General features: G+C 31.3%; 1 protein-coding gene across 1 annotated transcript in view; it reads left to right on the forward strand.

The window, feature by feature from the left end:
• The first annotated feature begins 6,647 nt into the window (after nucleotides 1-6,647).
• The window catches only part of LOC126889882 (uncharacterized), a 66,922-nt gene continuing 57,101 nt past the window's right edge, over nucleotides 6,648-16,468 (forward strand). The window contains exons 1-2 of the mRNA XM_050658588.1: nucleotides 6,648-6,819; nucleotides 9,655-13,309. Of these exons, the coding sequence (XP_050514545.1) occupies nucleotides 9,763-13,309 (3,547 nt within the window). The 5' untranslated portion in view covers nucleotides 6,648-6,819; nucleotides 9,655-9,762. The remainder of the gene's footprint in view (nucleotides 6,820-9,654; nucleotides 13,310-16,468) is intronic.

Below are 16,468 nucleotides of genomic sequence, written 5' to 3' on the forward strand. Positions count from 1 at the left end.
ATGGTCTATTCTCCGATAATCTGCTCAGACTAGTATGTGTCCTAAAAGTTTTGGCATAAAATTCATTGACTTTAATTTTATCAAAAACAAAATAATATCAAGTTGCTTTTGGAAACAAAAGCATGTTTACATTGTCTACTGTCAGTTAACATTTATTTATTTTGAAGTTTTCGCTTTAAGATGTAGTATAAATTAGAAATAAGAAAAAGTATCTACAACTTTTTTGACAGATACTCAAAGCTGATATCTGTCGAATAATTCAGAAGATAAACAATTCACGGAGAACCATTCATAGAACAATAACGAAGTGCAAGCAGGGAATACCATGGCTGAATCTACCAAAATGTGGAAAACCATTAGCGTACTGATAGATCCGTGGGCCCTGGTTCCAGTTGGGGTGCGGGCCCCCCGCCCAATAAAAACACACATTGTATATCAAAAGTTTTTAATAAACATTAAATATAAATCATCATATATTTATAAAAAATTCAAACTAATTTAAAACAATTAATTGGCCAACTAAGTTGGCCACTGAACTTCAATATATGTGTTTTTTTATCAAAATTTTCAACTATGAATTTTATCAAAAAAATGTATAGAATATTTTTTGCTTAGAATCAACGTTTTTATCAACTTTTACGGTCAAAATATAATTAAAAATTTCCTCCCCCGAGATGGGGCGGCAACCATCCCCATGGTAAAAGCGCCTTTCGGCATCATATAGATTTTAATCCTTGGACTATCCACTACCTATTCTCAAATTTTGGAAGGCGAAATATTACCTTGCTAGAAAATTTACGTAAGTCGTACAACACAACAACTACAAATCTTTTTAGAGCAGTAGTACCGATTTAGTGTGCAAGTACAGATTGCCATGATGGTCGCCAACATCCAAAACGGATAGTCACTACAAGAAAAAAAGTTTTGTATTGTATAATAAGAAGTAACATTATTATGATTATATTTATATAACAATGAAAAAATTAAAAATATAGTTATATATTTCATATATTATGTATCATTTTTGTAATATTAATTCTTCAGAAATGAGATTTCACATATAAAAGTTTATCAAGAAAAAAAATACAGTGGTAAATAGACTGTATATTATAAGGGTAATATTATTAAATTGTTTTCGGTCAAAATTTAATACAAGTTACGTAAAAATTTTCCGAGCTCGCGGATTTGAAGCGAGCCGGGCGATTTGCAAAATTCGGCCGCTCGCAAAAGAACCGATTTTAAAAATAATTTTTAATAATTAAATGTAACTATATTTTATAATAATTTTTATTTTAAGATAACATAAGTCTTTCTTTAGTCAATGACTGTAAAATAATTTCTTAATTTTTATAAATAAATGCACTACGATTTAAGAAAAAAGAAACAATTATCTCGGCTTCAGTTGGTTGTAGAAAATTTTTATTTTTTTAAAAATCTTCGTTTCGTCTTCAGCAACAATAGTCTGTAAGTTAGACACTCATAGGATGTACAGGGCCGCTTCAGCTCTAAATGTTTTTAACGAAATTTGCCCCCTTATTTTCAAACCCAACATTTAGCTCGGCTTCAGTCGGTCGTAGAAATTTTTAATTTTTTTATAAATCTTTATTTTGTCTTCAGCAACAATAATCTGTAAGTTAAAAACTCATACGATGTACAGGGCCGCTTCAGCTCTAAATATTTTTAACGAAATTTGCCCCCTTATTTTCAAACCCAAAAATTAGAGGTTTAAAAATGTTTTACGCATTTATTTACATCAGAATATGAAAACATAACTCTTTAGAAGGAGGTTGGATGTTTCACCAACTCTGCGATTTTTTTTTCAAAAAGTTATAGCCTTCGACATTTGACCTCTTGGGATAAACAATTTATAATATCTGAGCAACAAATTCGTTAATCCGGACTTATAATTTTTTTTTTATGTTTGAAATTGAAAGATCTTCATTTTAAAGCTTTAAAATATAAAAAAATTATTTGTACAATAAATAACGCAATTGTAAAAAACGACCATTTTGGACTTTCGCAGGCTGTTTTGCAATAACCAATAAACGAAATTAAACTTACCATAGCTCAAGTTGTAGGTTTTTTAATTTGCTACAACTTCCTATTAAAAAGTTTTTCTCTAGAACCAATATCCTAAGCTGCAAAATTAAAAATCTTTAAAAATTGCAAATTTAACAAATGAAAATCGCAATAAAAAAAAGCTCACAATATTTTTGGTCACATTTTAGTATAAGTTATTCCTGGCATCGTCCTTTACAACACTTGATAGGTTTCAAAAATTCCTGAATTATATCCTGAAATCGACCTATTTTTCACCCACAGCCTGGAGTATTAGAGTACCTATCAAGTGAACTCCAGATGAAATTGATAGCATCACATCTAAGCAAGTTATGATGAAAATAAGAGAACCCTTTTGAATTTTTTAGGAAAAAGTGAAAAATAAAACATACGCAATTTCTATAAAAATTAAAATTTATAGTGTGCAATATACCACTTCTTTAACTTTAACATTAGTAATACCCTTAAACATTTTGACTGGTTTAGACAGCATATTTAAAAAAACAATGATTTAAAAAATCAGAATTTTTAAAATTTTCGTAAATTAAAATTTTCTTTTGATGTTAACTCCAAAAATGACACGTAAAAAATGATAAAAACCAAATTTTAATTTTTTCTTTAGCAAATATTTTACCATTTTTTAATATTTTTGTAGAACAAAAAATAACCGAGATAGAAACGTTTAAAACGTATATAAACCATGCAACAGGGGCCCGTTAATCTTTTATCATTAAAAAAATAAGGGATATAAAAGATTAAGTTTAATACCATTTTATAACCTTTGAAACTACCTTTTAAGCGGTTTTTAGCTAAACTTGATATAAAAATTAATGGAGTTATTCTAAAAAAAAAACAACATTTCTTGGAAAAATTTTTAAAGCATAAATTTTGAAAAATTTTTGGAGCATAAATTTTAATTATATCAACTTCTCCGGGAACTCATTTGATAGACATTTCTGAGTACTTTAACAAGTGTTTAGTAAGTTTATGTCATAAAATACACTAAGGGCCGGTTGTTCGAACGCTAATCAACAATGATCATTATTAAATATTTAATTACTGTCACCAAAACTGTCAATGTCAACTTTTTTTGGGTTGCTGAAAACATAATTAATTACAATTATGAGATTTATTATTAATTATGTTAATAATTATTGTTATATTAATTGATTATAGTCTCAGAATTGTAATTAATTATGTTTTGACAACCCAAACAAAGTTGACATTGACAGTAATTAATTATTTGATAATGATCATTGTTGATTAGCGTTCGAACAACCGGCCCTAAGGGCCGGTTGTTCGAACGCTAATCAACAATGATCATTATCAAATAATTAATTACTGTCAATGTCAACTTTGTTTGGGTTGTTAAAAAGTCTGTGGAGTCTATAATCAATTAATATAACAATAATTATTAACATAATTAATAATAAATCTCATAATTGTAATTAATTATGTTTTCAGCAACCCAAACAAAGTTGACATTGACAGTTTTGGTGACAGTAATTAAATATTTGATAATGATCATTGTTGATTAGCGTTCGAACAACCGGCCCTAAGAATCAAAATTAACGCACCAGCTTAAAAATGGGACATTTTTGATGTCTCGTATTTCCTAAACCTGTTATCCGATTTGAATGATATTTTAGGGTGTTATAGTGTTGTTCTTCAGGAATATCGATATAATAATATTACTGCTAAAAAGGTAAGTGTCATTGTATACCGGGTATAAAAATGATAGTGTGTTTTTTCCTCATAGTTTGGAACACCGTGTGGAATATTCTAGCGTATATAAAATATTTAAATTAAAACTCAACTGTAGCCTTAGGTATTCTTAACATTTTGCTTTTCGATTCATTCGCTTATGTGGGACAATAAAAAAGTTCGGTACTTTAACAAATGTTATTCATCAATACAGGGTGTTTCTAAATAAGTGCGACAAACTTTAAGGGGTAATTCTGCATGAAAAAATAATGACCGTTTGCTTTATAAATATATGTCCACTAATGCTTCGTTTCCGAGATAAGGGATGTTGAATTTTTTCTTACAAACTGACGATTTATTTATTGCTCTAAAACCGGTTGAGATATGCAAATAAAATTCAGTATGTTTTAAGAGGTAGTTATTGCGCTCTTTTTGACATACAATTAAGAATTTTATATTCACCATTGGCGTGCGTACGGGTCATATTACCCGGTCATATTACCCGTATGCATGCCAATGGTGAATATAAAATTATTAATTGTATGCCAAAAAATGCGCAATATTTACCTCTTAAAACCTACCAAATTTCATTTGTATATCTCAACCGGTTTTAAAACAATAAATAAATCGTCAGTTTGTAAGAAAAAATTCAACATCCTTCAAAATTCAAACATAAGCGAATGAATCGAAAAGCATAATGTTAAGAAAGCCTAAGTCTATAGTTGAGTTTTAATTTCAATATTTTATATACGCCACAATATTCCACAGAGTGTTCCAAACTTTGAGGAAAAAACACACTATCATTGTTACACCCGGTATACAATGGCACTTATCTGTTTAGCAACAATATAACCACATCGATATTCTTGAAAAGTAAAGCTATAACATATTAAAAAAATCACTAAAATCGGACAACAGGTTTAGCAAATACAAGACATCAAAATGTCCCATTTGTAAGGTGGTGCGTTAATTTTGATGCTTAGTGTACATTGTTTTCCCGTTATTTAAGCTTGAATACTTAGAATTAAATACTCGCCGAAAAAAATATATATTCAATCACCTATCCTATAACTCGCTTTTAATTAATTCTAAAACGTTTTTCAAGTAAGGAATCTATTTGATCTTTTATTCAATTTTGGTAATCATAACTTTTTTGGCAAAACTAAAGTGAACTTTACATTACATGATTTATTATGTGATATGTCATATGATTTGGTCATGGAGTGAAATCTACATGTTTACACTGTGTGATTTGTCATATGATTTTGTCATAAGCATTGTGTTTTATCATAAGCATTGTCATGCGGCTCGTCATGAGCCAAATCATATTATGATAAAGCACATGATAAATCATGTAGTGTAAAGTCGACTTTATAGTTTTTGAATTGTTTATGGTAGGGGAGCAAAGTATGCTAAATGTGCAGTCACTCGAGCGCTTTGGGGACCTATTGGGTTGTGATTATTAGGTCCTAAAACCAAAAAAAGTTAAGTAAAGTTTTTCATTTTAGTGGGCGCTTGCCATTTTTTAATTTAATTTTCCATTTCCAACAATCGTTTTCTCCGATTATAGCGCCATCTATCCATGATTCGAAAAACGTTTCGAATAAAAGTTGCTTATTTTTACGTAAATAATCCAAATCGGCAATAAAAATTTGGGGCTCCTATTTAAGATTTTAAAGTAACCCCCCACCCACCTACTTGGGGGGTCGTGTTTGGTATCATTCGATAGATTTTTCAAAAATATTGAATAAGTGTATTTTGCAGTTTTTCGATCTGATGTTTATTTTGCGAAATATCGCGGGATTTGTATTTAAAATTTTTAATTTACATCCCCACCCCTCTCCGTGGGGGGTAATGTTTGGTATCATTCGATAGATTTTTAAAAAATATTGAAAACGTAGTTTTTAGTTTTTCGATCTGACGTTCATTTCGCGAAATATTCGCTTTTAATTTGTGAAAGTTTTTGACTCACCCATTTCCTTACGCCCCGCTCAAGTCGTCAGATTTTTTAAATATACACTCGTTTGCATGTACTTAACTTACCTTATCTTAATCTGACAATTTCGAGTATTTTTAAGGATGGATTTTTTTTTCGGGCCCCCCTTAACGAACTCCCCTGTGTTAAGAGACAATATATGGTAGAGGTACATCTACAGGGTACCAGGTTTCTCCCCATATGATAATCTGACGCGCTCGAGTAACTGCAAAAATCCCCGCTTGGGCTCCCCTACCATTATGAAAAAGCGCTTTACACCATGCATTTTTTTTCAAGAAAAATTCAAATATTTGGTCTTTAATAACTCAAAAAGTGTTGATTTATTTTAATGACTTGATATAACAAACTTTGCTTATAATTTATCCCTCTATAGATTTGAGGGGCTATTTTTAATAAAATAATTTTCACCCACGAGAAGGTGTGGCATCCACCCACAGGGTGAAAAGGCTAGTCGGAACCATGTCACTTTTGTTTCTTGAGGTATCCTCTAACTACTTGCCAATTTTCATGCAAATCGATGGAGGTTCAACGAAATATGAGGTGAAAACCTTTAGTGCCTGCACTAATTTTCCCCTTTCACCCCTTATTGCTGCTTCCTGTATCCACTGAGGTGTCAGCCTGCAAGGGATCATAATTATCAATCTAGAATGGACGCATTTCACAGGATAAACTCCATATTACTTATGACGATGATTTTTGGGCTCAAGCGCTTAGTCTATAAGCTTGTCCTCCGAAAGAAACAAAGACTTGATTTCCCTTACATTAGTGTCAATATCTCTAATAAACACAAAAATCAAAAAATGGGCGGCATTTCATCATGTCTTTTGTAACTTATCAGGTTTATCATTCTTATCAATAGACATAAATACATACATATCAATAAATATATAAGTAGGTATATACACAAGATTGGCGCAAAATATATTAGCTTATGCATAATTTTGTAAGACGTTAATAATGTTGAAATTACACAGGTAAAACAAGAAGAATTTTAAAAATAGCAAAATAATTTAAACTTGTGTTCAAATATTTGCGTTCTGTCTGACATTATCGACGTAAAGGTATGTATTAATATCTAATTATGTTCTTTAATGATTTCTTCCTGGATTGATCCAACATTTAAAATTAATTCTTCGTTTTATCTAAAGAGTGTTCTTGGTGATCGGCTATTTAGTTGCATTGTCTTCATTTATAAATTGAAAGTAAATACACTGAACCAAACTTATATGGAATCATCTGATATTTTTTATTATTTTAAGCGAAATAATGCTAAATTAAATTTTCTTCCATCGCACCTTTCAGGAGCCTAACGCCTAACTACAGTTTATAGAACCAAATCAACATACCTACGAGCTATTAAAGTTGGTTGGATAAAAATTAATGGATTTTTTACCGATCATAATGTCTTCCCAGAACATGACAACTTCCTTTTTAAATTTGTCAACAGATCTGGCAGTTTCCGTTCTTGCTTGTCTTCCTCGCCCTCTGAAGTACACGAATTCATTAATCATCTGATTTTACACATCCTACTTTCGTTTGAAAATAGCACACTTTTCCAATTTCCAATGTTCCAGTTTTGGTTATGCTTTGTACAAAGGGTTATGTTTTAACAAAGTCACCAAAATTTTTCTCTGCACAACATACCTAAAATGCATTTAATAATAAGCTTAAAAAGTAATAAATGATAAAAAAATTTTTGAGCTCATATACGGGGTTTTTGGTAAAGAATGGGTTATAGCTTAACCTTAGCTTCCTCCGAGGCTTCTACAATTTGCAAGCCATAACGGATGCTGAGACTAAGGAAGATGAGGGAATTTTACAATTTATAATTCGCGTCCCATCTGATGGGACATCAGTGATTCTCAGTTTGGGTTTAGGCAAGGTTTGGGAACAAGAGAAGCAATAGTAGCAACACAGGTGTTGGTCCAAAATTGTTACGATCAGAGGAAGGACGTATTCCTTTGCTTTCTAGACTACGAGAAAGCGTTTGATCGTGTCCAACATCACAAGTTAATGCAGATCCTCAAGAAGCTTGATATAGACCAAAAAGACATAAGATGCATTGAAAACTTGTACTGGTATCAGGCAGCACAATTAAAAATAGACAATTCTATATCCAAATCCATACATATAAGAAGGGGTGTTCGGCAGGGATGTGTGCTTTCCCCTCTTTTATTTAACATTTATTCGGAAGCCATATTTCAAGAGTCTTTGGAAGATGCAGAGATGGGAATCAAAGTGAATGGAGTATTAATCAACAACATACGATATGCTGATGATGCTGTCTTAATTTGCGACAACATAGCAGATCTTCAACAACTTGTCACTATAATCGGAGAATACAGTAAGCGAATGGGATTAGAGATTAATACCAAAAAGACCAAATTCATGATCATCTCCAGAAACTTGGATGCATTTGAAAACTCCACCATAACACTGAATACTAAGTCCATTGAGAGAGTGAGCAAATTCAAATACCTAGGAACGTGGCTTTTTGAAGACTGGGCATCGGACAGGGAAGTAAAATGTCGCATTGAGCAAGCTCGACAAGCTTTCGTAAAATTCAGGAAGGTACTGAGCTGCTCAGAGTTCGACCTTACACTGAGACTAAGGTTTACTAAATGCTACGTGTGGTCGGTGCTGCTATATGGCATAGAGGGCTGGACACTCAAAACGAAGGATATAAACAGATTAGAAGCCTTCGAAATGTGGCTTTATCGCCGTATCCTAAAGATACCATGGACGGCGAAAGTCACAAATGTGGATGTCCTTAAAAGAATCAACCAAGAACGTCAGCTTTTCGAAAACATCAAGAAAAGAAAAACGGCGTATTTGGGTCACATCATGCGAAACGAAAAATACCAGTTCCTTCAACTTATAATCCAGGGTAAAATTGAAGGCAAGAGAGGAATAGGACGCAAGAAAATGTCCTGGCTCCGAAACATAAGGCAATGGACAGGGATTACCGACATACAATCACTGATCCACATTGCAAGAAACAGAGAGTTAATGGAAAATGTGATCGCCAACATCCATTAGTGGATTTGCATTTGAAGAAGAAGTCCCATCTGCTCAGCGCGGTAAAGTTCCAACGAGAATAGTTCCCTTCCTAGTTGGGTCAGAGAGAGCCGCATATATGCCTCCTGATGAGAGACTAATAAGTTTCTAAACCGGTAGAGATGCTTGCTGCACTCTTTGATTGAACTGGAATAATGTTGCGGCTACAGTTTCGTGTTGCAACGAAATTGAAAATGGTTATTTATTTTTATTTTCCCTACTTTTGATCGCTGCTCTCCTATTAAATTTAAAATCTAAGGCAATTTTTTAGTGTTAAGATATGCAAAATATAGCATCTACTATCTTAAATTTTCTTTTGCTACTTTTTCTAATTCGAACGGTGTCTGTTTCACAATAAATAATTTAATAATCTACATAATATGTTAAAATAAATAGAATTCTTTATTAAACAAATAAAACTTCAAATATACCTACATATAACATCACAATTTTTATTCCCTAAAAACAAATAATCTCTATCAAACACGGTATTGTTGGCTGTTACTCGCCAACTTCCCTCTCTTGAACTTGCCCAAAGATTTCTTAATCAATGCATTTCAGTACATCCTTTCCATTAGTTTCCTATTAGCAATAATTGAGCAAGAAGGTATTATGATAGTGCGTACTTTAGAAATTATTCCTTGTATCGGCATCATTTAGTTTACTGTTATCGCGACCTGACGATGCTTTGCATGTTGTAGAAAGCGAAACCATGTATTTTTATAAAGCGTTCATTTATTCTTATAAAATATACAATCACTTGGTAAGAAGGAAAAAATAATATGATGAGTTTAAATAAATATTTTAATGTTGTTTAGAAAAATTTATTATGGTTTCAGAAATTCACGTTTGGAGGATGGATTACTATACGTAATTTCTATTAATGCTATAAAAAAAAAACGTATTTATTTTATTGAAAATAAAACGATGTAAACTTATAGCTGACAATGAAAAATATGACACAATATCCGAAACTACAAGGTGGGACTGGAAATCACGGTGGTGAATATCAAATAAATTTGTTAACTTATTTTTTACTAAAGGGTTATATCAACAACAAAACAAAATTTAGGCTCTCTACTGAAAATCTACATGCAGAAGGTTTTGATGATGTTGTATATGAAACTTCAAATATGGATCTTCTGATCCAAGCCAAACATCACTTATACAAGACATTCGACCTGTGTCATATAGATCCTCGTAATAAGCTTAACGGCCTTTACAAATATTTTAAATTTTGTGAAAAAACGGAAAATTTTAAGAAGTTTTCAAATGTTAAGCATCTTATATTAGCTACAAATGGAACATTCTTGGGAAAACCGAAACTAATAGAAGAACTTATTGTTAAAAGACAATCTGCCGATAGTCAAAACTATATATTTAATACATTTGATGGAATTGATGAATATTACAATTTTAATAATAATACAGAAAACTTCGATGAGACTTTTAAATATTTTCTAGAAAAATTGATTCTTATTAATATATCTGACGACCATCTAAAAAATAAAATTCAAAAATTTGTTAAAAAAATTATATATATCGACGATGAACATACGAAGGATTTTATAAGGTTTTTGCACGACGAAATCAAAAATTGGTTAAATCAGACCAAAGGAGAATATTTTACTTTTGTCGATGTTGAAAGAATTATAGCGGATTATAATACAGAAAATTATATTGACCATATAAAAAGTAAGTTTAATTGGAATTTTAAAACACATGACGAAACAGAAAACCCCACATCATCAATTATGACCAAAATCCAAGGGAAAAAGAAAGTTTGCTATGAAATTAAACGCAAGGAATATTACGGAATTCATGTCTTAAAAATTTTAGCATGCCATGAAAAGAAAAAAGTAATAGTGGGGAATCCAGGGAATTTATTAAACAGTCAAAAATCTATTATTCCTGCTTTCACTACAAACGCTCCTGAATTCCTAATTATACCTTTGTTTGAACAAGTACCTGAGGATACTAAACATGATTTAGAAGCCATGTTAAAAAGTATATCTGTCAAAGATTACAAGACTGTCATATTTATTACCCACAACAGAAATATTATCAGTCAATTTAAGCCAGACCATACTATTGATGAACCTATTAAATTTGATGATTTTGACTCTGAAAGCCAAACAAGAATTCTTTTCAAAGAACTCGATTTCCAAGGTAGCAACTTAGAATTAAGAGAACTTTTAGAACACCATTGTCTTAAAAATATGCAAGATGAAGATACCCTAATAGAGATATTATCTGATAAGAAATTTAAAATACTTTCTTACGATGATACAAAAATCACAAATTTTTATATACCAAGAATTATCTGTTTTCCTTATTCAGACCAAACTGAAGAAAATTTCGCTAAGTGGGTAGTAAACGAACCAAATAATAAATTACTTATTATTGCTGATGAACCAGGAATGGGAAAATCCACCATTCTGTCAAATTTGAAAAATAGTCTAATAGCAAATCACAAATATTGGTTTCTAAAAATAAACTTAAATATGTGCCAAGGTATTTTAAACAAATATAAACATTGCAAGGATACCGAATATGACATGAAACGATTTCTGTGTGATATCAAACAACTAACGTGCCATTTTGATAAAATGCTTTTTGGTATGTACAAGATAATCATCATATTCGACGGTTTTGATGACGTTAGTCCTGACTATGACGAAGTTGTATTAAACCTAGTAAAACACTGTTTAAACGCTTCAAATATTAAACGAATAATAGTCACAACTAGAAATAACTGTCAACATATCTTCAATTTGCCAAATTCAGTTGTTTGCTCATTACAACCATTGAACAAAGACGAACAGTCCAAATTTCTACTTAATTATTGGTGCGGTCAACTAACTATAGAAAATACACAAACAAACATACAAAAATGTAGCGACTTTGTAGAGGAAATTATTACAAAAATGTCTGAAAACTTAAGATATTGTTTTGTTAACACTTTCCTTAGCAATCCCTTGCACTGTAGTTTAGTAGCTAAAATTTTTGAAAAAGATTGCTGGAACTATATTAACACGGGAGCATTTGATACAACTGCTCTTGTTGAACTCAATATAACGCAATTATATACTAAATTTATCAACACAATCAAAGAGGAATACATGAAGAAGAATGATTGTAACGGTAATATTACTTTAATGCGATCAATGGAATCTTCCTTTAACATGGCAATACAATATCATGGGAAATGCGCCTTACAGTTTCTTTTTCCCGAACATGACGTACATCGAGATTTTAGAATTCCTCCATACTCCTTTAGTGTTCATGATCACGATATAAGTAATAGAATAGGAATTTTGAACACTAGTGAAGCATCATTTAGCTTTATACATAAAACATTTGCTGAATATTTTGTTGCTGAGCATCTAACTCATGTAATCAACAAAAGCTCTGACGACAATAATTTTTTGAAGATTTTAATTACTGAAGTGTTACTGAAACCAAAGTTTGCAGCGGTACAAATATTTATGGAGGGAATGTTGAAAGGGAAAGTACTGTCAGATGAAATATATAAAGCATTTGGTAGTGAATTAACTGGGGCTTTACAAAGTGAGAACGATTTGAACCTTATGGCTATTAATAGATGTTACACTTTATTAGAAATTTTATTAAAGGCATGCGACTGTTTCGAAAAAATTATTACAAAATATTTAATTTGGTCATTATTAGATGATATTAATTTAGTAAAACTATTATTAAAAAAAGGAGTTTGTGTACTCCAAGTTAACCAGGATAAACAAACCTTACTTCACAAAGCAATATTATCAAATAATGAAACAGTAGCACTTTATTTGATTGATTTTGGTTTGGACATTAACCATAAGGATTTTTTGGGTAATAGTCCACTACACTACGCCGTTGAAAGTAAGAATCTAAATATTGTAAATAAGTTACTCTCTAATAGCAAAATAAACAAAAATTCCCGAAATCATAACGAAGAAACTGCATGTCATATAGCGGCTCGAGAAAATCTTATCGAAATACAATCTTGCTTAATTAGTGCAAACGTTGATATAGACACTTTAGACATAAACAATCGGACACCTTTTCTTACTGCCATTATACATAGACATTTTGAATTTGCAAAAGTGTTATTTAATTATATCAGAATCGAAATAACTTCCACAGAGGAGTCTAGCGTAGCCGATGATGCACTGCTTTATACCATCCAAAATGATGCTGTTGATTTCCTAAAGTTTTTGCTAGAAAAAGGATATCCCATCAATAAAAGAGACAATGAAGGTGTTACACCTTTGATACTGGCTTGTCGTTACAGAAGTTTGGGTTGTGCTGATCATTTACTCGATTCTGGATGTGACGTCACCCTAAAGGATAAAAATGGAAAAAATGTTTTCCACTACGTAACGAATAATATAATTTGTTTGGAAGATTGTTTATTTATAAAGAAACTAATTAAAGTATATAAAAGCTCGCTAAGGAACTTGCTGCCAGCAATGGATTCAGAGCAGACAGGTGAGTACCTATTTACATATTGTATGTTGATAGAATCAGCAGATTTCTTAAAAGGGGGTAGGCGCAAAATCTTGGTCCAATGCTATTTAAATGCATTAATTTTTTTCGAATCCTGAGAAAACTAACAAACATTTTTGACAAATTTAAACGCGTAATGAAATATTACATTGTTACCGAGGGCCGAAAGTCCCTACAAACTTTTATAATATTTATTTTAATAATGGTAGGGAGCCCAAGCAGTGATTTTTGCAGTTACTCGAGCGCGTTAGAGTGTCACATGGGAAGAAATCTTAAATCCTGTTAATGTACCTCTACCATATATTGGCTCTTAATACAAGGGAAGGGGGATCCGAAAAAATCTATCCTTAGAAAAACTTGAAATCGTCAGATTAAGATAAGGTAAGTTAAGTACACGCAAAGGAGTGTCTATTTAAAAATCTGACGATTTAAGTGGGGCGTAAGGAAATGGGCGAGTCACAAAGTTTCACTAAAAAGCGAATATTTCGCGAAATTAACGTCAGATCGAAAACCTAATAAATACGTTTTCAATATTTTGAAACTACAAAAATACAAAAATACACGTATTCAATATTTTTGAAAAATCTATCAAGTGGCACCAAACACAACCCCCCACGGAGGTGGGTTGGGGGTCACATTAAAATCCTTAGGTTAATCCTTAGGTTAATCTCAGGTTTAAAATAGGAGCCCCCAATTTTTATTGCAGATTTGGATTCTTTATGTAAAAATAAGCAACTTTTATTCGAGAATTTTTTTCGAATTATGAATATGGCTATATAATCGGAAAAAACGATTGTTGGAAATGAAAAATTAAATTAAAAATTGGAAAGTCCCCCAGTCTATGGAAAACTTAACTTTTTTTGGTTTTAGGACCTACTCTTCACAACCCAATCGCTCGAGTAACTTCAAATTTAGCATACTTACCTCCCCTACTATAAGTTACAGGAGTGAAAAAAAAAGAGAAAATTTAGTGAAATTTTTAATTACAAATATTTCATTAAAAAGAAACTTTTGTTTATTCTAAGGGACTTTCGGCTCTCGGTAATAATCTAACAATGTAATCTTTCATTCTGCCTTTAAATTTTTCAAAAATATTTATTTGCTTTCTCAGGATTCGAAACAAATGAATGCATTTAAATAGCATTGGACCAAGATTTTATGCCTCTCTGTAAAGAGATCTTTATTATTAGTGTAGTCATTGGAGTTTTTATTTACGGGAAAAATCAAACAAGATAGAAATTTTATAATTTCATTAAGAAATGCATAATAAACAACACCAAAAAGTTCTACTCAAAAAGTGGGTGCTTAATTTTTTATTAAACAAATGAACTGCGAAATTAGTTGTTTTTTGAATACCTACGAAAATATAAATTTTAGAAAAAAACTGACTTGACCATTGAAAAATTCAGAAAATTTTACAGAAAAAATCTTTTATAAAGCTTTTTTTAAAACTAAATCTTTAGCTTCTATAATTTTTTATTTATAACGCTCAATTCACCCCTTCCACAAACATTGGCGCACTGTATGGCATCGTTCGTCGGAGCGCGCGATTGTGTTAATTTAATATAATTTTTTAACTAATTGATCAAATTAAATTTTACAAATTGGAAATGAAAGAAAAACATTAAAGCTATCTGATAGTTATAATACAAAGAAAAATAAATTATGTGCATATGTACCGGGTGTCCCAATAAGAATGGCTCTTGGCCATATCTCAGGAACAGTTTATAGTACAGCTTTGAGAAAAAAAAATATAACAAAAGTTGTCTTGGGAAAAGCCTGGAAATTATTTTCGTAATTATGGGTCCACCGCTAGAGGGCGTAATTGAATAACAAAAATTTAAAAACTAAAAATAAAAAATAAAAATGTATACCATTTTTATTTAGTTGCGCACTAGCACACTAGTTTCCCTTAACTTAGTTTACTGGTGACAGTAACAATTATATTTAAAATTTACACGTTTCTAAAGATATATCGAGATAGAAAAAGGTATCGACATGCGGTTTTCGCTATTCTATTGCTAATTTATTATAATTTTATAATACAAAATTAAAAATGCATACTTGTATTTAATATTTTCCAAAGAAAACTAGATTTCTGAAAAAAATTAAATAACGCCTCCTAGCTGGCATATTATTTATTAGGCTGGTTCGAAATTATAACTGTTACATTGATGAAAAAAGTCTGTTTTCAACAAGACCAATATTGAAAAATTTGATTTAGCAGAACCGGACTTACAGCCATTTTTCATAATAAGGTTCCCACTCCCCCACCTTTTATTTGCAAAGGTAGACTTAAACTTGTGAAATCAAATATGCGCAGAATTTTATGAAGAATACCATGATCGAAATTGCAGTGCCCCTTCATTAGGAAAATTTTGTAAAATTTAGATTTTTTAAAAGGTAAGGTAAAGTTTACCTTTAAAACTTTACCTTTCAATTGCCAGATGACGCTAGTCACCTAATCCATTCACGTCAGTTGCGGTGTGGGGATAAACTCTCGTTGTTGTTCACTTAGTATGAAGCAGCAGGCCTACGTCTCTCCGATGAGACTCCAATAAGAGTCGAAAATCGTCGATTCAGAGTGCTGGACTGCGCTCCGTATTTTAAGTGAAAAATAAGATTGTTTTGCCTTCGCATTGCAACTGAATAAAAATGGTATACATTTTTATTTTTTATTTTTATTTTTAGATTTTTTAATTTTTGATATTCAATTACGCCCTCTAACGGTGGACCCACAATAATAAAAATAATTTCCAAGCTTTTCCCGAGGCAACTTTTGTTATAACAATTATTTTCTCAAAGCTGTACTATAAACGGTTCCTGAGATATGGCCGAGAGCCATTCTTATTGGGACACCCGGTACAGTGAGGACGGAAAGTGGGACTTACAAGAATTTTGTTTAAAAATGATTTAAAAATATGTTATTAATACAATTTTATCTATAACACTCTCAACTTTTGACAACTTACTTTTCAAACATCTAAATGTTTTTTTTCAAACAGCTAAATGATGTTTCATAAAAAAATCTTAAAAATTTAATTTAAATGATACGACCGACGACGTCTCAAAAATAGTAATTTTTAAAAACTTAGTAGTTTTCAAAATAGTGCTTCATCGAATATTTCGTAGTTTTCATTA

This window comes from Diabrotica virgifera, chromosome 8 (assembly GCF_917563875.1).
Source record: "Diabrotica virgifera virgifera chromosome 8, PGI_DIABVI_V3a".
NCBI lineage: Eukaryota > Metazoa > Arthropoda > Insecta > Coleoptera > Chrysomelidae > Diabrotica > Diabrotica virgifera.